The sequence below is a fragment of the Lepisma saccharinum genome, chromosome 21 (genome assembly GCF_977018435.1).
Source record: "Lepisma saccharinum chromosome 21, izLepSacc3.1, whole genome shotgun sequence".
Taxonomy (NCBI): domain Eukaryota; kingdom Metazoa; phylum Arthropoda; class Insecta; order Zygentoma; family Lepismatidae; genus Lepisma; species Lepisma saccharinum.
Window position 1 is genome coordinate 65,406,398 of NC_139249.1, and position 25,533 is coordinate 65,431,930.

Sequence of the window (25,533 nt, forward strand, 5' to 3'; positions counted from 1 at the left end):
ATGTGTCCAATGCTCTTGAAAAATGTCTGTCAATGTCATGTACCTTGTGGCTTGATAGATCGTGCTGGACAATGTAATAAAGTGTTAAATAAAAGTTAGCACTTGTTGTTGCTCAGTGAAACCAACTTTTACGACTTCTGCGGAAAAGTTCGACAAAATTCAAGAAAAAATAATGGACCTATGCTGGTTACTTTGTCTTTCTCTTGAGGAGAGGATTATTTGTCTCATATTTTTCTCTTAGTTGTTCTTGTAGCCTGTTCTAAGTTTACCTATTTTCTAGTCCTACAGTTTAAAGTGGGGTTGGAATTAAAGTGGGGTTTGAATTACTATCAACGACGTCCGCAAGTTTTTTTCCAGGTAGGGGCAAGCATGGTAATTTTTTTCAGGAGGGGCAAACGAGACATATTTCCCCCTCAAAAACACTTATTCAAATTGAAGCTGTCATGTTCCTGCAACACCCTTCCAATAAATAACATAAATTACAGTGAATGAAATGAAATATATGTGTGTAATATACAAGTTTATGGTAACATCCATTTTCCATGGATAGGGCATGGCCCCCTTCTAGACGCCACTTACTACTATGTCCCTCCACCAGGAATCAAACCATGAGAGAAAGCACAGTTGTCCTTGGAATCCATTCAACAATATGATCTGAAAAACTGAACGAATGAAAATGAAGTTATCTCACCTGGTAGACAAGAAAGAAGGGAACTGCTCCATGTGCCTGGAGATCTACATTCAATTTGATCATATGGAAAGATTGGCTGAGTGTAGCCCTCTCTACACTGGAAAGAAGCAGTGGAACCAACAGGAACTCTATTGTTGCATGATACAGTGTTTCCATCTTTATCTTTGCATTGAATGTCCAACGTCTTGGACCGTAAAGGTGGGCAGGCATCTCCATCAGATTCCGAGACTAAAATAAAGTATTTCATATAAAATTATTGTTGCAATTGCACAGTATAATTATTACAGTAACTAGAGAACCTCAATATCAAAACACATTCAAGCGAAGGAGTAAAATATGCAACACATTGTGATATATCAAAGTAATAATGATTCAGGAAGAGGAATTAGATAAGCTGCAACAATACAGCCGGAGGGAGTGCTTGCTGCTGCATGGAGTACCGGAAACGCTGGAGGAGCTGCCCACGGAAGTTGCTCTACAGATATTCTCCACAAAACTTGGAATTGAAGTTTCTTCTGACTTTGTGAGCAGATGCCATCGTCTGGGAGCACCGAGGAAGAGAAGGTCGGCGGCCGACGTCGTCAGACAATGTCATCGACCTTTGATTATAAAATTCATCTCGTAAAAACATCGCGATGCTTTGTGGCGAGCGAAGAAGAACTTCAAGGGGAGCCAATACCTACTAACGGAGTCGCTGACTCCAAAGAGGCAAAGGCTTCTCCAATATGCCAAGGCAACGTTCGGCAACAACAAGTGCTACACGATCGATGGGAAGATTGTGGTAGTTACGCCGGAAGGGAAACATTTTATAGAAACTGAGCGTGAATTGAAATCCCTCACATGCAAGCGATCGTAATGTGAGCGTCGCCGAAGACGAAACTATGAGTGTGTTTTTAGCGTTCTATGTGAAACTTTTTCTCACCTTTTTAACCATGTTAAAGAAACAGCCAATGAAAATTAACTTTTTGTATTCGTGTATGTGCGTGTGTGTGTGTGTGTTGTGTGTAGTGTTCATCTTTCATTATATGTAATTATGCTCGAGCTGCTCAGTTGGACACCCACAAGGATTTCTCTCAACGTAAGTACGCTGTTTCATATCATTAATATACGTATCTGCTCTGTTCCTTCACTCACTATTAAACAATGTCTCAAACTAAGCAGTTGGTAAACCTGCCCGCGCACGGCGCATCTGGAACTCGCCCATACCCTCGGACCCCTAGGAAAAGAGGTAACGGTTTCACAGGCTGCCCGTCGTCCCCGAAACTCCTGAACCGGACCCCTCCCCTCCAGTGCCTCACAATCGCGTCAGTAAACATGAGGTCCATCTCGGGGAAAATAGACGAGTTCAGACACATTGTTCTCGAAAGCGAATATGATGTAGTAATCGTCACAGAAAGTTGGCTGAAAGACAACGATGACGCTTCCAGTTTCCACGTCGAAGGCTACACGGTACTTCGAAAGGATCGAGTCCACAAACGCGTCGGTGGCATCGTTGTTTACTGTCGTGCGGATATTCCTGCCCAGATGCTCGACTGTGAAAATGTTGCTCCCGGCGAGGACATAGAAATACTATGTGCGTCATTGAAAGTAAATAACAAATCAGTTGGCATAATTGCCACATATAGACCTCCAAATATCCCCTATACTAGGTTGTCAGCTCTTGAAGATTACATTGCGCACGTGTTTCCTACTGTGGATAATTTAATTGTAGCCGGTGACATGAATAGCGATTATTTATCACCTAATAAACCAGAAACAGTTTTCCTCAAATCAATAGTAGATACTTTCGGCATGACGCAAGTCATTCGTAAACCCACTAGAATCACAAGAACCTCTAAAACATTAGTGGACGTCATCATTTATATGATCCATCCATTGTACACTCCGCTGACGTAACGGTGCCGATCAGCAATTCAGACCATTGTTTGACTTACATCACGGTCCTTCTTGAGAAACCCGACAAACGTTTCAAAATAATTTCGTACAGAAACTACTCATCGTTCGATATGGAGAGTTTTGAAACGGACGCTAAACATTTTCACTGGGACAATATTAAGCAATAAGAGAGTATTGACAAAAAAGTAAACTTTCTTAATAATGGTATTAAGACTATTTTCGATAAGCATGCCCCTATACGTACTGCACGGATAGCCAAGAAAAAAGTACCGTGGGTAACCGACAATACCAAACTATTAATGAAACTTAGAGATAATGCTCTCAGAAAATATAAACTGACGAACAATCCGTCACATTGGGATTATAATAAAGAACTGCGGAATTTCACCACGTCGGTTATAAGACAGGAGAAGAAAGCCTACCTCTCGTTCCACATCAATAGAAACGTCCATGATTCGAAATTAATGTGGAAAGAGATAAAGATATGTGGTATTTACGGAAAGGTGGAGCCGAGTGTCCCACACTTTTTAAATGATCCGCATTTGTTAAACACCCACTTTATTGACAGCGCCAGTCCCTCTAACCAAGAAACCGATCTCATCCTCAAAGAGTGTGAACGCTTCCTTACAACTACATTTACTGAAAACGGCGACACCTTCTTCTTTCGACCCGTCAAAGAAGTAGAAATTGCACAACTCGTGTCCAAAATCCGTTCCAATTCCTGTGGCACAGATGGCGTAAACCTAAAAATGATAAAGCTAATTCTTCCACACATTCTTTCACCTCTGACTCACTTGATAAATTTCTCGTTAGATAAGAACACCTTTCCCCTTGCATGGAAGGAGGCTAGAATCCTGCCCTTACCGAAGAAACGACACGTGACCGACATGAACGGCTTACGACCAATTAGTATATTACCTGTCTTATCAAAAGTTATCAAGAAAGCAGTGTACAAGCAGATAGAAAGTTTTGTTACCAAAAATCAAATATTGCCTGCAGTACAGTCTGGTTTCCGACCTTCCCACAGCACCGCAACGGCGCTCATGAAAGTAACAGACGACATTTTACAAACACTAAACGAAAGTAAGGCTGCAGTCTTGGTGTTGCTTGACTTGTCCAAGGCGTTTAATCTTGTATCTCATCAGCTACTCCTTTCGAAAATGAGTTACTATGGTTTTTCGCCGGGAGCAATAAAATGGTTCCAGTCTTACCTTACTGGGCGAGTGCAATCGGTGACGCTTCTCTCAGGAGCTACATCGACTCCCCTTACAATACCCTCAGGGGTTGCGCAAGGAAGTATTCTAGGCCCTTTTCTATATTCCCTCTTCACCGCCGACCTACCCCTAAATGTACGACACAGTGTACCTCATTGTTATGCAGATGACACGCAGTTGATGATGCCAGTAGACTCCAAAAATGCAAAACCAGCAATTGGTCTCCTGAACCGTGACCTTGATGCTATTTATAAATGGTGTAAACGTAATGGTCTTGTAATCAACCCCTCTAAATGCTGCTTTACATTAATTGGTTCTAGCGCTGCCTTAAATAAAATTCAAATAAATGGGTTATCAATTAATATTAATGATGAGAGGGTCCCACACTGCACAACTGTTAAGAACTTAGGTGTGATATTTAATGAGAAACTTGACTGGCAAAACCACGTAACGTCTCAGAGTTCAAAAGCTTATGGTATACTTAGATCACTCTATAAATCATCGCACTTACTTTCGACTGATGTTAAATTGCGCCTTATGCAAGCTCTAGTTCTTCCAATTTTCGATTACTGTGACGTTGTTTACGGTGTTAATTTAACAAAAAAGAATGCTAAAATTGCACAAAAAGTACAGAATTCTTGTATACGTTTTGCATTTAGCTTGAAACGAAGGGATCACATACTGCCTTACTTAAATGACGTTAATTGGCTGAATATAACACGACGGAGAAAACTACATCTGGCCTGCACAATATTCAAAATTCTGCAAACAAAAACACCCACATACTTATACGACAGACTCCAATTTAGACACGACATACACAACTACACGACTCGACACTGTAAGAAACTTAATCTGGACAGATTCTCAAAATCCATATTCCTGTCATCCTTCAAAGCTGCTTCTGCATATCGTTGGAATGCGCTGCCACCAGATGCTACCTCGTGTGCGACATACAACAGCTTTAAAAGGGCAGTAACAAAAGTACTTCTACATGAGCAAGGGCAGACCCTCAGTACACATGACTAGATTCAGCATGCTTACGTTGAAATCAAAAAAAAAATGAGCAGATTCGAACCCAAGACGAACATTTTGATGTGTGTGAATGAGAAAAATTGTTTTTTATCTTTTTAGTGTGTTAATTACTGAAATTTTTAGAAGTGAAAATGTAATGGAATTCGTATGTTATAGTAGTAATTGTATTTTGTTTGTTTTAGTAGTAGATTTTGTGGGTTAAGTGGTAGAGCAGCCACAGGCTGAACTTCGCCCATGAATAAAGAAATTCTAATTCTAATTCTAATTGTAATGTTGTTTGTAATGAAGGCAAAGAGCATATCCTAAAATAAAGAATACTATTTTTTAAACAAAGACATGGATCATCAATTTTTCTAATTTATGTCCTCCCTTGAAGAAGGTCAAAGTTTGTTTTCCCTATATTATGCTAAGATAGGCTAATTGAGACTAAATCTGTAGTTTGAAGTGGGATCCCAATTATTGTGCAATATGTCTCAACCAAGAATCAAACATGTAATCCCTTGATTACAAGGTATAAGTATTAGGACTATACCATTGGGGAGGTACTTCCTTCAAGAAGATTTTGACAGATTTTCTATGACACTTCCATTACTAAAGAATCTTGTAGAAGAAAGAAGAGAGAGAATAGTAGAATGGTAATGGAAAACACTACTAGTGCCAAGATATACCAGGAACTAATGAATGTAATATTAATACTATGTTGTCGGCATCATGTTTTTACCTTGAAGACTGCAGAAGTCAATGTAATGTAAAATATGTGCAGTATGTTTGTTATCTCTTCCAAATACAAGACATTTTATAAAAATGAAATTCAGAAGAAATATTTCTACTGTGTAACCATCAAGTGGTATTATTTATTATAATTTACAGATATGATATAAATGTACATCTATAGTCATATCCCCATCCAGAAGATTGAGGAAGGGAGGGGGGGAGGTGACAGATTACTGGAAACACAATTTGAACACCATCATGTGTAGGTATCTCTGATTTATTTATTTTCTTTACATCAATTCTCTTCTATTTCTGGCTAATTTCAACAATGGGGATAAGTGGTGACATGATGACATGGATGAAGGGACACATGGACGACACAAAACAAACGTTAACATTCTTAATATGTAGATGCCCCCTCCCCCGATGATCACATGTACACATACATGTGTAAGTGCACACACACACCATACGGACAATTACACATATTATAACACCATTAAGCCTTGTTTCCATGATTATGAAAAACTAAATATGCTGACCAAGGCAGTAATTTATTTTATTAAAAACATAAACTAAACGTAACGTTTCAACCTTATTGGAACTTGAAATAGAAGAAGAAGACAAGTTAAGCTTTCTAGATATATTGATGAAAAGGAAGAGAGGACAAGAAATTGAAACCGCTTGGCATCAGAAGAAGTGTGCAGCAGGGGTATTCTGCCACAAAAGAAGTGATGTAAGTGAGGTGACAAAAATAAATTTTATAAAGAATATGGAGGACAGAATCAAGAAAATATGCATGAAAGAATGTGAAAAAGAAGGCAAAATAAATAGCCTATGGAAACAGCTGGAAAAGAATGGCTATGAGAAGCAAGATAGACTGGACATAAACAGAAGAAGGAAGAAAACGGGCAGGGAAGAATTGGAAGAGAAAGAAAAAGAGGAAGGGAAAGAAAAAGAGAGAAGGTTTGGAATAAGGAGTATGGGGAAGACCACAGAAAAGATATGCAAAGTGCTTAAGAAAGCGGGAATTAAAACTTACAGGAAGGGAGGGAGAAGCATCTTAGGAATAGCGAGGAATGCAAACAAGAAAAAGGAAAACAGAGAAGAGGAAGAGGAAGGGATTATCTACGAAGTGAAATGTAAAGAATGTCAGTGTGTGTACATAGGAGAAACGAAAAAGAGGCTGAAAGACAGGTTGAAACAACATAGGGATGATGTACGACTTAAGAGAGAAAGAAATGCAATATTTAAACACATGAGAGAAACAGGACATGACATAGAGTGGGATGAGGCTAAGCAGATAGGAAGGGAGAAGAGAATGCTAGTGAGAAAATGGAAGGAAGCTAAGGAAATAGAGAAGAAAGGTGAAGAAGACACAATGAACTGGAATGGGGGATTGAAGTTAAACAAAGAATGGAAGTAGATGTTGGAAAGAGTGGAAAGGAAAAGAGAGAAAGAGGAGAGGAGAAGGAAGAAAAATGAAGGGAAAAGAGCGTGAGATTAAAAGTCCAACCACATTCTATATGGAAGTAATTGTGTTTAGCCTTTTAGGTGAAAGTAAAGTTGGAAAGTGAAAGTCACCTGCTAGAAAGTTCCTAACAACTTTCTAAATAGTCTGGAGGGAGTAATGTTTGTGTATATATAATGCCCTGTTTTTGTATCTTGTTACTTTTGTACTTGATACAGAGTCTGAGAAGACCTTGCTAGAAGGTTGAAACGTTACGTTTAGTTTATGTTTTTAATAAAATAAATTACTGCCTTGGTCAGCATATTTAGTTTTTCATAATTACACATATGTATAAATTCACAATTAGTACATATTTTAGTAAATGATGTGTTTTTATTTAAAATAATGATCCCAAAACTTTTAATCTACTAAGTAATAAAAATATTGCAAAGTAGTAAATGAACCATAACAATTATGTGAGCAGCATTTCTAGAAATCTAGATTTAACAAAAAAAAAATCACGACTCGTTTCATTTCAGAGACAAAAATTACACTGAAAATTCACTATATGACATATTATTAATTAGAAAAGTGTTTAGGTGGGAAAGGGATAATGATGTAAATCATGGACAGTGACTAAAGATGAAAGGGAAAGACTGGAAGACTTCAAAAGTTGGTGCTACAGGAAAATGTATATTTATGCAGCTGAAATGAATCAGAGTATATATTTTATAGTATATGATGGTCATTGTTTATAATGTAGACAATATATAAAATGAAATCAATGCAAACCTCCCCATCCACTTAAATCTTAAGGTTAGTATTTTGTGAGCAAGTTATATGCAAGAATAATCACAAACTAAGTAAATTAAAGATTTACATATTCAAGGCATGTCAGGAAAGTAAAGATACAAAATATGTAAGGCATAAGTTGTCAACACTGACAGTAACCTTCATCCTTACTCTTTCCATTAGCATTCATTCTCAGTGCTGCGCTGAATCTTGTGAGAGTCACAAATGCTGGAAATGGCTGCAGTGATAAAGAATTCTGCCAAATGCGAAGTGCAGGCTGTGATACAGTAGTGGACATTCATCATAAAATTTCGGCAGTTTGTGGGAACATTGTGAATGGTCAAAATGCGACCAAGTGGCGTGCCTTCAATTCCTTTAAGAAGGTCATCAGAGATCACAGTCAGTCTCCCGCTCCTGTGTTCATCATGGATATATGTTCTACTTCCCGTGAAGGCACGACACTACTTTGTCACATTTTTACGATTCACAATGTTCCCATAAACTACCGCAATTTGACAATGAATGTCTGCTGCACATTCACCTTTTGCCTGGAGAAATTGTATAACAGCCAGCACATTGCATTGTTCTTTATCGCTGCAGCCATTTCCAGCACGTGTGACTCAGACAAGATTCATACTTTCCCTATATATGCAAGTTGTATCTCTACTTTCGTGATATGCCTCATACATACCTAGTTGACACACAGGCACTTGTGGCTCCCATTTTCCATCGATACACGTGCTGGAAGCCTCACCTCGTAATGTATATCCTCTATTACATTCAAATCTTACGCTTATATATTGGCCTACAGGAAATCCAGAACCAGCCTGGCAGATTTCCTCAAATGGAGTATTTTCACATCCAATTATAGAAATACGGCCATTAGCAGGAGCTCTTGGTAGACGACACTCCCCTTCTCCAACTGGTTGCACTGGAATGGTCCTGTTGCAAAGAACGGGCTCTTCGTCCGACTCATCAGCACAGCCCAAATTGTCATTACACATTTCTTCTAGCTCAATGCATGCACCGTAGGCACAGCGGAAGAGATATGAAGGGCAGCTGCAAAAGAAGGGTGAGATTCTGAATTATTTTCTCAATTCAATTCCAAAGAACTGCATTTTCATGTGAGGTAAAGAAAAATTTAAAAAATGAAAATCTCTATTAGCCCGGCAGAATGCACATGCAAGTTGGTTTGGCTTCTTCCCCTCCACTTTATCCATACTGGACATGTGGGAGATGCACTGCCCAGATAACAATTTTCACAGTGGCCTTTTACCATTTAAAAGGCACATTTCAGTTTCTTCTGTGGTGTTTTTGATTTTGACTGCGTGCGCTTTCTCACATTATAGATTAAACAATAGATCCTTATTGGATTTTCCTTTTTCATTATGAACCCGGAAGAAGAAAATCAAATTCATAGGCTTCTTGAAAGTATTGAGAATCCACTGATCACTCTAAAATCTACCATGAACACATAGTTCTCAATGCATGAAATGTGTAAATGGAAATCTTGATGGTGATGAAGAGGATGTGGAGTGAAGAAAAAAAACCTGGAGTAGTGAAAGTAGAAAACATGCTACAATTGTAAATAACTTTTAGTGTCATAATTTTGTTCTCTCTAAAACTTTTGCATCAAACTTATATAAAATTATGTTTGTTTCATAATTATAATGTATTCTTACAATAATAAAAAAGAATAAGAACAAAATCAATTACCTATTAAACTTTTGTAAAATAGAATTTATTTTTTCTATTATATTCTTACAAAAATAAAGAACAGAACATTTTTAAAAAAATGTAATAAATTTTTGAAACCTCATACCAGCTTTATACATTGCATTAAATTTTTTAAAAATACATGAAAAAACAAGGAAACAAAAAAATACTAAAATCTAATTAAGAAGAAGCCCAACAGACCTAAATATTTGAGGGCAGTCATTTTGACCACTTGAACCTCCTAATGTAAGAAGTTGTTTACTGAGCGTAATTGTACATTCTCAATATCATTGTTCAGATTGTACAAAAAAAAATTATAATGGATATGGATATTAAATCTAAAATCTAAACTTATTGTTCTAAGAAAATCTGCAAAAGAATTTTGCATGACAAATTATAATATTAATAATAATTACTAAAATGTTGTGTGCAATTTGTCTCATTGAATGAAAGTAAATCACTTATCACAATTTCCTATGATATAAAAGAAGAAAGTGACTGGTTACAGACATTTAGTTGTCTTAAGGCCCCAGGGATCACAGGACTTATTCCAGAATTGATCATTAGAAATTTAGATAAAAAATCATGAATTGGACTGACTTTCTCCTCATTTTTCTAATAAATGGTAAATGTACAATATCTGACATTTATTTGAAAAATGATTCTCAAACTAAACCACGTAGCTTTCAATTATCTTGCAATAGTACTGATTACAGTAATTTTCTATGAGACTTTATGGACAAGCATCAAGCATAGGGCAAAACGTAACCTTTATTGCCCATAATTTTCGTGTATGGTCATAAGTTTGAACTTTTTCCTGTCAGCATAAATATATGATACAAGAACTTGTTTCATGTTCCTTAGAAAAATCTATTTTTAATTCTGATTTTCTTTGTTTTACAGTATTTATCAGCAATTGCTGTAGAAAGTTCCCTTATGTGATAATCGTGTTTGCCTAATTGTCTGTCCATAACAACTAGCTGTATGTGAGACACTACCAGAGCAACTAAGATGAAATTTGGTGAAGTGATATATCAAGCATAATTAAAACGTTCATGAGAGACTAAAAAATCAGTATAATTAAATGATTCAGAAATGTGTAATGAGTCACACACCAAGTTAAAGATACACTCTTCAATATTTTTTTTAATCATTCAGCATAGTTATGAAAATAGCTGACATGGAGAGTTGCCAGTAACACAGGTCCAATCATGGTGGAAACCAGAAACCAGGTGCAGACAGAATTTTGGGTGTTTTTTTTTTTTTAACTTGCAGACAATTGTGAGTGTGCAATGATTCCTTCTTATGGTGTTATGATAAGGGTCACATCTATGTACCATCCCTACAATAGGACCTTGATAACCTGTGGCACTGAATCAGCACTCCTGACATGCTGGATCAAGTGTTGGCATAAATGGACTGCATGCTAGATGTGTGTTGTATGACAAAGGGTGCATACAGCCCTATTGAACACTTATGAGGACTGTAAAAGAATCTCCAAGTGTTTGTCTTTCACTTGGTGTATGATTCATTACATGTAACTGACCTATTTAATTGTACTGCTTTTTTAAATCTTTCACAGACTTTACAATTCACAGCACCGCTAGTGAATCACTGTAAATCGAGATGGCACCAAGATGAGCTTATAAAGATTAATACAAGAACAAGACTAGACTCTTTGAGATTTTCGAAACTAGGCCGTTCTTTTGGCAGCTCAAAAAATACTCACAGAGACCATTAATACACATTGAAAATTATTGGAAGCAACACCAAAACTGTATTTTATTCATGTAGGTTTTTAATTCATACAGAAACATTTTTATCCCTTAATAACTTTTTCCGTGTACTGAACATTAATGTAGAGCATCAATGTCTTATTCAATGTTTCAAAAATATCCACACAGATATAGTAGATATCATGTCTCTAACACTTTTTGTACAAAAGTTAAGTGCAATCAAAGTCTCAGGTGCAGGATTTTCTGGATATCCTGTATAATTATTACTCAAAAACTATTGCAGATACAAAAAGAAAATTTGGATACTGGCCTATCCTTCATTAATTCAATGCAATATGAATTGATCTAATTCGTCGTTTTCCTCAAGAATCTGTAATCCAGTTTCAGTTTAGTGCCTGTGGAACATACGACAGTTACAAATCTGTAACTTGCTGTAGTGGAACCAGAAGCAAAAGGACCTGCACAGTTGCACGACTCCTGTGCATCGTACTCCCATGTGGAGTGGAGGGACATATTGGAGCTTGCTTCCTTATGGCCCGAGATGAACGAATGAAGGGAATGGTGCATGAAGGATTTTGGCGGAAGATAATTTTGCTTGTGGTCACTCTATAATATACAGATTTCACTTTACATCATAACATATTAAATGCAATTCTTAATATGGAATAAATGTACTCTATATCATAATTTGGCATCAGACTACCATGCAAGAGACCCCAGGTTCGATTGCCTGCAGGGGAGAACAAGGATTTTTTTCACATGTTCAAGCAGCTCCAGCACCTGCCCAACATCATATAAAGTAAGTACCTGGAGAAAACTCGTGGGGGGGGGGTTAAAGGCAGCCAGGGGCATGGTGCTGATCACATCACCCCCACCTTTGGCTGTGATCAAGGAAGTGTGGGGCCCCTAACTCCACCTCCCCTATATGTCTTCATAGCACAGGAGAGCACTTTACTTTACTTTATTGAAAAGTAATTTAGTAGATATTGAATTAATTCATTGTGTGGATGTTAAATTATTAATTCCAAGTGTATTTACCTGATACTGCTACAATGAGTAAATGTTTCATCTGATCCATCATTACAGTCCTTAACTCCATCACACACTAGTCTTGTGGAAATACACTCTCCTGATTTACAGCCAAACTCATTTGCACTGAAACAAAGAAATCATTTCAATAGCATTCACAAGCCCAGTGACACCAGACCACCATGAAACAGTATCAGCCCACTGATATTTATTACCATTATATTTCATCTCATCTGCGTGTGCACTTAAACAAAATTTTCCAATGATATTACCACACAGAATACACATTATTAGGGCTACCAGAGGACTATAAGCACAAAATAGGACTCACTGTACACAATGTAGGACACAATCATTCACAGAAACTAATGTATAATATTATGAAATGTTAGCAAATAATCTGAAAGCTTTATTTTCTTCCTTCAAAATTTCAGTTTTAGTAAAAATATAATTATAAAAACTATGAAGAACTAGAATGTTTGAAATTGCTTCAAATTAATACCAAATCCTTTACAGAATATATGAGGAAACTATAGTAGATTAATAATAGTAATATAAAAATAACAATAATCTTTATTCATGTTAAGGGGAATAAACAACGCAGTTGATAATATAAGACGTAAGCGAGTTACTAAAGATATATCTGTGAAACTTATCCCCAATTGGGAACTCGATCATCGAGTTCCCAAGTAGATGGTGGCAGAAGCCACCGAAATTAATAGAACATTTACAAGTAAGTTTCGCAGATATATCTTTAGTAACTCGCTTACGTCTTATAATAATCTTTATTAAAGCAGGCATGTTTAAGCCTCTTTGGCTGCTTTTCAATCTAAAAACATACAAAAACATGAAAACACATCAATGAGGAAGTCAGAAAAATAGATCAGGAATAATAATAAAATAATATAAGGGTAATAGAAGGTTTCAATAATACAAAATCAAAATAAGTTACATGTAATGTAAAGGTATTACTCTTTTATGATGTGAAGAAAGTATAGTGTGAAATAATAAGTAGCATTGTATCTACTATAGATATTATACTCTGCTAAAACCATAGAACAGTGAGTTCTTACAGGATGTAAATAAATGTAACTGTGGTTTCCTGTTTCTCCAAGCAAAAACATTTTTTCTTAATGTAAGTTATGTGGCAATCAAAGTACATGGCATTTACAACCTCCATTCAAATTCCTCCTAGATGCTGGATATAAGACTACAATGTAGGATATTCCTTGAAAGAAAGTAGCATATCTGCCATTGATATTGATTGATTTGCTTTATTTTACTTTGCTTTATGTGCCACTTTTGGCTAATTTGCAAAGATGGGGATGAGTGATCATATGATGAAATTGATGAATGGACACTCACAAACATCCATGCCTATGTAAGGATTCGAACCCAGGACCCCTAGCATCGTAGCATGATGCCCTAACCACTCCACCCAGGGGGCCAGCTGATATTGATAGATTTACACAATATAAATATTAGGGATGGGCCAGAGTAATCTATGCTCTCAGCTGATACAGGCATATCAATGTATCAGTTTAGTGAGCATGTTATTTGTAATAGATATTGGTAGAATTTAGTGTAGAGATAGATAGATAGATTCAGGTCCCTCATGGATCAATTGCAATTATATATCAGGTTGGTGGAATATTGCTTGCACTGTTGTGGAACAAGCCTTTTGCTTAGTGGATCCCATGTGTTTGTGATAGGTTGGAACTTCTTATGAATAGATATAGCACACATTTTCCTTAGTCATCCACAGTTTCTGAGAAAAGATGTAATTTGTTTCACAGCCACTTGGGAAATTTGTGTAGTGATATAGTGACATTTACCTTCATGTGCGTGCAATGTAGACAGCGACTTTTGGAGGCAAAGCACTTTCTGCCCCCCCCCTGCCCCTCCCCCCAATGCATGTAGAAGGACACATTTTATGTATATTTACACATATATTTATCTTAAGTTGGCGCCTCTGGTGTGAAATACAGGTGAAAGCTCCATGCATGGCATGGTGTGTTAAAAACATTGTCACATAAAATAGATAGGCAGTATCCCTGATAGTGAATATCTTGCCTTACAACAAATGAATTCAGATATTACATCGTTTTCAATCTAGAGATATTTGTATTTTGCTTATACACTACTTTCATCTATCTTTGTTCTTATCACAACAATGGAGATGCTACTGAAGTGTGTGGAATTGATGAAGAGACTACATTCAGATGCGAACTCAAACAGCCAGTACAGGATTCAAGCCCATAATGTTGCCTGATGAATCATGGATCAACAACTAAAATTGCTCAGGCCCTAGGACTGCAAATGTAGTGTAGCACTAATGGCATTTGAAGTGAATACAATTCAGAAAACTGGTGTCTTTTCATCTATTTATTGAAGAAAAACCTCAAACTTGCTCTTCATCAAGGAAGGAAATGTTATGTGGCTGACACTAGCTAAAGAAATCCATGCAATATAAAAAAAAAAACCATCCTGCTTTTTATCATTGCTGATAAAAAATGTATGTCGGGAACATTTTAGTTGAATGAGAGAATAAATATATAATTCTGCAATGTCTTCACATAAACCTTGTACTTATGAAGAACTTTGTGAAGATTGTGGATAATGGCAGTGAAGCATTAAAATACTTGGAATAAAAAATGTCCACAATTAGTGCTGAAAATCAGAAGTAACAAATATTAACTGGTCCTCAAATAAGGAGTCCAGAAGGCCCTCAAATACAATGATCTTCTGGTAGGAGCAGAAAAGTCAGCTTGGAGTTTGTTTTAAGCTGGCCACAGACAGCTTCCTGGAGAAAAATACATTTTTTCAATCAAAGTTTCATAGAAATTTACAGACAGGTTGCGCACAACATAACTTCAAAGATTGACAGTTATTATGATTTCTTCAAAACAAGCTCCATACAAGTCAATGGTGAATATGGAAAATGCTTTTCTCAGGAATGTTAGACAGTGGAGAAAAGATAGAAGTGTAAATGGACATCAACATTGTTGGTACAGATTGGTGGTGCATGAAATTGAAACTTCAGATACTTAGAAGAGATAATCAACATGAAAAACATTCACACACGTGCCAGTGGCATAAGTTACTATTTCATGTTTCACATCTCAGAAAAAGGACAAAGAGAAAAATCATAACAAGATCTTCCTGGATCTTCAATACTTCAATGAGTGACAAATATATAGTGTATATTTGCTCCAACCCTGAAATAGTAACTCATAATTAGAAGAAGAGAGACGCAGTTGTAGGTAAATACGGAGAATCTAGTACTCACTTTATCCGCAAAACTGTTTTTTTTTCCTTCTTTATTCTATTAATTTCAGTGACCACTGCCACCATTCTTATTGGAACTTGTTGTACTGTTGCTTGGCATGTTGTTGTTAACTGTACGTCTGCGTCCGTGTTGTCTGCTATTTCCTGGCACTAACTGTTGTAGTAGGGGAATCCATGTGTGGTGTGCCTGTCCACTATCGATATTTTGTTCATGTGGGAAGCAGGGGTGCCTATTCCCCCCAAGGCCTATGACGGACTACCCCCCCAAAATGGGTAGAACATCCGAATAATTTGCTCAAATTATTTTCTTCAGGCAAAATTTCCAGAACAGTATTTACTTTAGGTATTGCTTACAATGTAGATAATTGCATGTATATTGTATATTACTTGGACATCGATTGAAATAACATTTTACACAAATGATAATTTCTGACGTTCTTGCAGCAACCTCATTTATTGATAATTTCCTCAATTGGCTCCACTTTCAAAATATCGGACTCACAGGATGGAATTAAGGTAGACATTAATCACTCATCAGCCATACATGAAGGTAGTCTGTTTTTAATGGCTCTAATTACACTCATTGTGTGTTCTGCAGAGCAATTTGTCAACTTATTTTATATAATACCTGCAAATTTGAAAAGTCGAAAACTGGACAACAACACGGTATGGTTTAAGAAATCCATTCTTAACCCATTTCTATAGATCCATAACTTATTCAGAACCCGTCATGTCATGTGTACCTGAACTTTCTTTCTCAATCCCATCTTCCCCATCGCTATTAACCACAAGGTAAAAAAAGTGACGTTAAATAACTCAATATTAATAATATTTTCCATTGCAAGGCTACAGAAACACTTTACAATCAAACCATGTGAACAGGAAGGATAGCATAAAAAAACTTTTAAAATAATTATCTGTCATGTTTCTCGTGCCTCATCTCATTAGGCTGATTTTGTTAACCTGGTCCCGAACCTGAAGCACTTTCATCATTGGTGTAATTTTGCCAAAGGAACATTTCCACAATTTTGTACTTTATGGGAAGATTATTTTTAGTTTTATATACATGTTTAAGTTCACAGTGTTTTTTCCACTTATCCTGATGATGAATGGTATTACACGTGTACTCCACACACATGTATTTGAACGGTCTTGTAAGACTCTTTGGAATGAATGTTCTCCTTTCAATTTACATAGTAAATAAAAGTAAGCTTTAGACACAGAAAACTGACAGTATTATACAATTATCCAGTCAGTTGTAGCACAGGAACACAACAAGTGAACAGTATTTGGAACTGGGTTCCAAAACTAGGGGAGCAAAGTGCCCAAACTCAGGGGGGGGGGGAGGACAGTTTACTTTCCCTTAGTACATTAGGTTTAGCATAGTGCAGGGGCAAAAGCAACAAAAAGTGGGGGGGGGGGTGGCAATCTGCCCGTGCCCTCTCCCTCCAATCTCCGCCACTGCAAGCGAAACAAATTGTGCCTGAAATCATCCAACACTAAAACTGAATTCTGCAGTGTCCGAAAAACACCAGACATAGTTTACTACTGGCCGAGATGCCAAAAATCGAAAGATGCATAACATTCGAAACATTGCAAGAAGCACAGTTCATTCATGTTTCCTAACATAAACGTACAAAACTTCCTCGGCTCACTGCCATTGTTAATGTGCTGAACCTTATTTTTAACATTTTGTCTGCTTGAATATGCGAACAGCACTCCCCCCCCCCCCATCCAGGGTGCAAAATCATTTAAGACTGGTGGGGGGAGAAAGATCTTAATTTACAAACCCCGTCCCCACAAACATACATATAAATTATATGATATACATATTTATAATGTTATTAAAAGTAAAAATAAAATACTAAATTAAAAATATATTATGATTATTAATTACCCAAAAATCAAATATTATAATGTTGCAAACTACATCCTTTACTAACTGGTTAAAGATGTTAATAAATTATGAAATAGTTGAAGTGGTTTTATTATGTGTAAGTTTTTATTAAGTTTTTGCTTTATGTTAATATAAATCAATTAGATTTCATAGTTTTTATTGTTTTGCATTCTTGATTTACTTTTATTGTGCAATTATAACACCATTAAGCCTTGTTTCCATTATTATGAAAAAATATAAATATGCTGACCAAGGCAGTAATTTATTTTATTAAAAACATAAACTAAACGTAACGTTTCAACCTTCTAGCAAGGTCTTCATCAGACTTTTGTACTTGATACAGAGTCTGATGAAGACCTTGCTAGAAGGTTGAAACGTTACGTTTAGTTTATGTTTTTAATAAAATAAATTACTGCCTTGGTTAGCATATTTATATTTTTTCATTTTATTGTGCGTATTGATGTAGATTTGTTAATGATCTCTTGAGACAGAAAAAGCATTGAACACTCACAACTACACTAATTGTGTATGTATTCAATATTATTCTTAGTAGAGTATATTTGAAATTAAAAGTAATTGTTTATCTTTTGTTTGTTGTAACAAAAACTCTCCTCCCTAAAATATTTGGTGGGGGGGAATTTTGAGGCTAAGATTGTTGGTGGGGGAAATCCTCCTGTCCCCCTCTTCCAAACTGATTCTAAAGGCATAAGCGGTGATTCTTCATTTCAACCCCATTGCCGCAATTAGCCACAAGTAGATAGATAAACTGTACATAATAATCATAACTAAAAATCAATAACAAGTCAATCAAATGAAACGATCCCCTAATTTTTGTGTGAAAATATGTAGAAGTGGCAGCTGAACTATAAAATTTTGCTTACGTGAAATTTAGAAGATTTCGTACTTCCGCGTTGCACAATTTAATGGTTCAATCCTATTAATTACGAAGATCCACTGTCTTCATTCACAAAGGGTACGGCGTTTGAAGCGGAGATGGTACCGCGTCACTACATTGTTTGTTCCCGGGCGGCGGTGGTTGCGATTTTTCCCGTTCGGCAGCACTGGCGCGCGCATCTTGGTTTGTGTCGTCTGCTTCCTGTTGTCCGGTGGCGTTGTCAGTTGGGGGTTGGGGGGCTGGGCAGTGTTGCTTGGTAATGTGCCGTTCCTGTTTCCCGCGTGGCTGGAGGGGGGTCGAGTATGTGCATAGCATCTTTTCTTTTTCAGGTCGGGGATCTTTCTGAGGACAGGGTGCCAAGTTGGGTGTGCTTGCCCATTGTCCAGGTTGAGTGCTGGTTTCTGCTGGATGATGGCATGGGTTTCTTTGATGGTGTTTTCTATTACAGAGCCGGTTGGGTGAAGTATGGATATGGAGGAGATGGTGTGGTTAGTGGAGTGGAGGTGTTGGGAGAGGCCTGATTTAGGTGTGTCGTTTTTGGCATCTTTTACATGTTCGTTAATCCGTTCTTGGACGGTGCGGATGGTTCTGCCAATGTAGGTGTTGTGGCATTGGCATGTGGTCTTGTAGACACCGGGGGATGCAAGTTTGGGTAGGTAGTATCTCTTGAAGTTGGGAAGTGCCCTTCCGATTTGGGATATTGGTTTGTGTGCTACTCGGATGTTGAAGGGTTTGAGGGCCTTGGCAAATTTTCCAGATGTGGTGGGGTGGTAGGGAAAGGCGATCCACTTGGGTTTAGGATGATTTTGGTGTGTCTGAACTGGGCTTCTGTTTTTGCGCACCACATGGATAGTTGGCGCTCGGTGTAACCGTTGTTTAGGCCTATTTCCGTTATGCACGCTATTTCATCTTGCAGGTCATCTTCTGTGCAGCTGTGTGTGAATGCTCTTCTGTAAAAGCTCATCCATACTCCAGCTTTTTGTTTTGGTGGGTGGTTGGATTTTGCATGGATATACTGGGTGCCCGAACCTGGTTTCCTGTATACGGATGTGACGAACTTGTCTTGGAGTCGTCGGATGCTGAGGTCGAGAAAGTTGAGGTGGCCATTTTGTTCCCTTTCAACGGTGAAGTTTATGTTGGGATGTATGTTATTGAGGGCAGTTAGGAGACGGGTTAGGTCCTCTTCCTGTTTGTAAATGACTATGGTGTCATCGGCATATCTTTTGTATCTTATATGAGCAAACTCTGGTTGGGTGAGAATTGACTTCTCGGCCACATGCAGCACTATGTTGGATAGGGGTGCGGAAAGGGGGTTGCCCATCGCTAGGCCCCCTGTCTGGTGGAAGAAACTGTCCTCGAACTGGAAATAGTTGTGGGTGAGGCAGGCTTGTAGAAGGTTGCATATTTCATCAGTTACAAATGGAGGCGTGCTATTGCTGAGTAGCCATGTTCTGGTGGAGTCAAGTGCAAGGCTGATCGGAATGGAGGAGTACATGTCCATTACGTCTATGCTGGCTACCTTGCAGTTGTCGGCTTTGACAAAAGAGGTGACAAATTCTTTTGCTTCGAGGCTGTTTTTTAGGCAGTAGGTGAGTTTGTCATTGTGGGCGGTCAGTTTCTGGAGGAGCCATTTGGTCAGGTGGACACTTGGTTGATTGAAGCCGGCCACTATGATTCTCAAGGGGGTTCCTGGTTTGTGGGTTTTTGGTATGCCATATGCACAGGGAAGGCTGGGGTGGGTGTTCCTTAGTTTCTTCTTTTCACTATCTTGAAGGAGGGCGCAGTTATCTATGGCTCGGCGGATTGCTGTATTGTATCTGCTTGTGGGGTCACGTTTCAGCTTTTTGTAGCCATCAGAGTTTAGTTTTGCTTGCATTTTGTCACTGTATTGGCCTTTTCCCATTATGACGTATTGGTTACCCTTGTCCGATTTTATGCACCAACATTTGTTGTCCTGTAGCCACTTTCGGAATTCCTGTGTTGTGTTCCTTAGTTTATTGTGCACTGTGGGTTTATGTTTGCTAGTAGGTTGGGCGTGTTGGCGGAGGATGATGGAAGCACATGTAAGGCGTACACACTCGGCATCTTGGTTAGTTTTCGTTGCAAACGCTGTTTTTTCGGCAGAGCAGATTAAGTCTAGGGAGGGGGGGGAGTCATTTAGGAGGTTGAATTTGAGGCCGTGTTGGAGGAGGGAGTGGAATTCTGTCGGCACGGTGAGGTTGGTGAGGTTGATTATAGTGCTGGCGGGGGTGTTGGGGTTCACTGGTGTGGTGGTGAGGGCCGGAGGTTGGGCACCAAGGGTTTGCAATTTCTGTGTTAGGGTCGCTGTTTTCTTGTTTTGCGATGTTTTTAGCATGAAGTCGATGTTTTGCTGGGCTTTTTTCCAGTCGTCGGGGTTGATTCTCGGTTGTATGTAGTCACGGAGGGAAGCACATGTTTTTTGAAGTGATGCTATTTCACGATATTTATCACTGATCACTGCACTCATTGCCCGTTTTTCGGCATTGAACACGATCGTGAAATAGCATCACTTCAAAAAACATGTGCTTCCCTCCGTGACTACATACAACCGAGAATCAACCCCGACGACTGGAAAAAAGCCCAGCAAAACATCGACTTCATGCTAAAAACATCGCAAAACAAGAAAACAGCGACCCTAACACAGAAATTGCAAACCCTTGGTGCCCAACCTCCGGCCCTCACCACCACACCAGTGAACCCCAACACCCCCGCCAGCACTATAATCAACCTCACCAACCTCACCGTGCCGACAGAATTCCACTCCCTCCTCCAACACGGCCTCAAATTCAACCTCCTAAATGACTCCCCCCCCTCCCTAGACTTAATCTGCTCTGCCGAAAAAACAGCGTTTGCAACGAAAACTAACCAAGATGCCGAGTGTGTACGCCTTACATGTGCTTCCATCATCCTCCGCCAACACGCCCAACCTACTAGCAAACATAAACCCACAGTGCACAATAAACTAAGGAACACAACACAGGAATTCCGAAAGTGGCTACAGGACAACAAATGTTGGTGCATAAAATCGGACAAGGGTAACCAATACGTCATAATGGGAAAAGGCCAATACAGTGACAAAATGCAAGCAAAACTAAACTCTGATGGCTACAAAAAGCTGAAACGTGACCCCACAAGCAGATACAATACAGCAATCCGCCGAGCCATAGATAACTGCGCCCTCCTTCAAGATAGTGAAAAGAAGAAACTAAGGAACACCCACCCCAGCCTTCCCTGTGCATATGGCATACCAAAAACCCACAAACCAGGAACCCCCTTGAGAATCATAGTGGCCGGCTTCAATCAACCAAGTGTCCACCTGACCAAATGGCTCCTCCAGAAACTGACCGCCCACAATGACAAACTCACCTACTGCCTAAAAAACAGCCTCGAAGCAAAAGAATTTGTCACCTCTTTTGTCAAAGCCGACAACTGCAAGGTAGCCAGCATAGACGTAGTGGACATGTACTCCTCCATTCCGATCAGCCTTGCACTTGACTCCACCAGAACATGGCTACTCAGCAATAGCACGCCTCCATTTGTAACTGATGAAATATGCAACCTTCTACAAGCCTGCCTCACCCACAACTATTTCCAGTTCGAGGACAGTTTCTTCCACCAGACAGGGGGCCTAGCGATGGGCAACCCCCTTTCCGCACCCCTATCCAACATAGTGCTGCATGTGGCCGAGAAGTCAATTCTCACCCAACCAGAGTTTGCTCATATAAGATACAAAAGATATGCCGATGACACCATAGTCATTTACAAACAGGAAGAGGACCTAACCCGTCTCCTAACTGCCCTCAATAACATACATCCCAACATAAACTTCACCGTTGAAAGGGAACAAAATGGCCACCTCAACTTTCTCGACCTCAGCATCCGACGACTCCAAGACAAGTTCGTCACATCCGTATACAGGAAACCAGGTTCGGGCACCCAGTATATCCATGCAAAATCCAACCACCCACCAAAACAAAAAGCTGGAGTATGGATGAGCTTTTACAGAAGAGCATTCACACACAGCTGCACAGAAGATGACCTGCAAGATGAAATAGCGTGCATAACGGAAATAGGCCTAAACAACGGTTACACCGAGCGCCAACTATCCATGTGGTGCGCAAAAACAGAAGCCCAGTTCAGACACCCAAGAAACAGAGATATCCCGAACCAAAATCATCCTAAACCCAAGTGGATCGCCTTTCCCTACCACCCCACCACATCTGGAAAATTTGCCAAGGCCCTCAAACCCTTCAACATCCGAGTAGCACACAAACCAATATCCCAAATCGGAAGGGCACTTCCCAACTTCAAGAGATACTACCTACCCAAACTTGCATCCCCCGGTGTCTACAAGACCACATGCCAATGCCACAACACCTACATTGGCAGAACCATCCGCACCGTCCAAGAACGGATTAACGAACATGTAAAAGATGCCAAAAACGACACACCTAAATCAGGCCTCTCCCAACACCTCCACTCCACTAACCACACCATCTCCTCCATATCCATACTTCACCCAACCGGCTCTGTAATAGAAAACACCATCAAAGAAACCCATGCCATCATCCAGCAGAAACCAGCACTCAACCTGGACAATGGGCAAGCACACCCAACTTGGCACCCTGTCCTCAGAAAGATCCCCGACCTGAAAAAGAAAAGATGCTATGCACATACTCGACCCCCCTCCAGCCACGCGGGAAACAGGAACGGCACATTACCAAGCAACACTGCCCAGCCCCCCAACCCCCAACTGACAACGCCACCGGACAACAGGAAGCAGACGACACAAACCAAGATGCGCGCGCCAGTGCTGCCGAACGGGAAAAATCGCAACCACCGCCGCCCGGGAACAAACAATGTAGTGACGCGGTACCATCTCCGCTTCAAACGCCGTACCCTTTGTGAATGAAGACAGTGGATCTTCGTAATTAATAGGATTGAACCATTAAATTGTGCAACGCGGAAGTACGAAATCTTCTAAATTTCACGTAAGTAATTTTAAACCGCGTTTACCGCAATCACCATGAATATAAAATTTTGTCCCCCCACAAAATTCCCATGATGCAGGTGCATCATGAATCCCCCTGTGGGCACCCCTGGTGGGAAGTGTATTATGGCATGTGTTTCCTTGATTTTGGTGTCTACTAGCATGTGGACGAGGTGCTTGACTTGTGGCAGTGGCCACTGAAATTAATATTGATTTATTTAGTTTATTTTACTTCGCGTTTTGTGCCTCTTGGCTAATTTGCGAAGATGGGGATGAGTGATGAAATGGTGAAATTGGTGAATGGACATTCACAAACAACCAAGCCCGAGTGGGATTCGAACCCGGGACCCTTGGCGTTGCAGCGCGATGTGCTAACCACTCGGCCACAGGGTCCGGCACTGAAATTAATAGAACAAGGAAAACGAAAAACAGTTTCACAGATAAAGTGAGTACTAGTTTATCCGTATTTATTAAATAGTAAGTTTGGACCATTGAAATTTTGTACTATAAAATAGGTTGTATATTTACGACTCAAGCTCAGGAGGTCAAAAGCTATAAGAAAAATCTTCTTTCATGCAGAAAGCATAAGTAAAGGTAAAATTTGTTGCATAGTATTATAAATTAGTAAATTTTATTGCTACTTTATCAGAATCAGCAAAAAAAATTATGTTGGTCGATACCAAATGCAAATACTTTGGATACGCACCTGCAAGCTGCTTCACATTCCTTACAAGCAGTTCCAGGGCACTCACTCAACAGTTCATCAGAGTTATCAAAGCAATCTCGTTTGCCATCACAAGTTGAGCTCTTATCAATACAAGCACCATATCCACATTGGAAGAGGTATGCTGGACATCTGAAACAGTATAAAATGTTAAACAGAGATAAAGCACAAATAAATAGGGTATTCACATACTATCTAGGGGCCACAGTGGTCTAGTCGGTAGAGTGTCTGACTGCCATGAGGAAGACCCGGGTTAGATTCCTGGGGTGAGTGATCTAAGGTCGGAATTTTTCCAGCCTTGTACCTGCACAAAGCAACTCTGGGGTTCACCTAGTCCCAAATCAATGGGTACTTGGGGGCAACTGGGAGGAGGAGGGGGGGGTAAATGCAGCTGGAGCATGGTGCTGATCACATCACCTCCAAAATGGCTTAGATCAAGAATGTGTGGAGCCCCATCTCCACATCCTCTAAATGTGCCTTCATGGCATGGTGCTACATGGATGGGGAACTTCACCTTAGCTTTACCTATTCACATACTATCTAATCTCTTAATAGAAATAAGAGAATTGTTATATTCTTTCCTTCCTTTATTTTGGGTTTGAAGAAAGAAACTGATTTCTTTAGAAATTCTTATGAAGACTAAAAAAAGTTAGCTTAAAAATCGAAACTAGAATGAATGTAATACCAGAGGCTTACTAAAAAGTTACATCACTGCATACAGTTTCATTGATCCTTACATCCAAAATAGCATCAGCTCAATAGTGTTGGTTCTGTTGGTACCAGTGCATGATGGGATGTTAAGTTAAGAAAATTTGTGTAAAGCGTTTACCCTGCTAAGAGCTGCATGTGTAGTGGGTATGGCATATGATTGCCAAGGTGCCTAATCTAAGGTTGGAATTTTTTACACCTGTCCCTGCAGAAAGTGGTTCTGGAGCTCACCCAGCATCAAATAAATGGATATTTCTGGCAACCATGGGAAGAAAAGGCAGCCAGAGCATGGTGCTCATCACATTACCCTAAAAAATGGCTGAGATCAATAATGTGTGATCCCCACTCTGTCCTCCTTATGTGTGTTTTCATGGTACAGTGCAATGTGCATGGGGAACTTTACCTTACCTTATCTTTATTCCGCCAGTTAGGATAATTTGCATAAGCACTGTCTCCATGTTGAATTATACAAGCATCTCCCACCTATTTCCGAAGTAGACCAACACCTCCCCCCTCCCCCCAGCTAAGAGTTTCCACTTCAAGCACTGGTTGGTACAGCAATTTAAATTACTATAACAACAATTGTGATATTACAAGGAAACTAAGAGAGAGACAGAGATAGAGAGAGAAAGAGAGAGAGTCTATTGAGGGTTAAGATATTTCCAGACTCTCTTGTATTTAGTGATATTCAATCAATGCAATCTGCACGTTTTCTTCAAAATCTCCAAAATTAGTCT

General features: G+C 39.2%; 1 protein-coding gene across 3 annotated transcripts in view; it reads right to left on the reverse strand.

Moving 5' to 3' along the window:
- The window catches only part of LOC146004369 (modular serine protease-like), a 122,213-nt gene that overhangs the window by 43,580 nt on the left and 53,100 nt on the right, over nt 1-25,533 (reverse strand). For all 3 annotated transcript variants that reach the window (XM_083143164.1, XM_083143166.1, XM_083143163.1), the window contains exons 4-7: nt 24,071-24,220; nt 12,283-12,399; nt 8,484-8,851; nt 692-919 (exon numbers count right to left, since the gene is read on the reverse strand). In XM_083143164.1, coding sequence (XP_082999290.1) covers nt 692-919; nt 8,484-8,851; nt 12,283-12,399; nt 24,071-24,220 — 863 coding nt within the window. The remainder of the gene's footprint in view (nt 1-691; nt 920-8,483; nt 8,852-12,282; nt 12,400-24,070; nt 24,221-25,533) is intronic.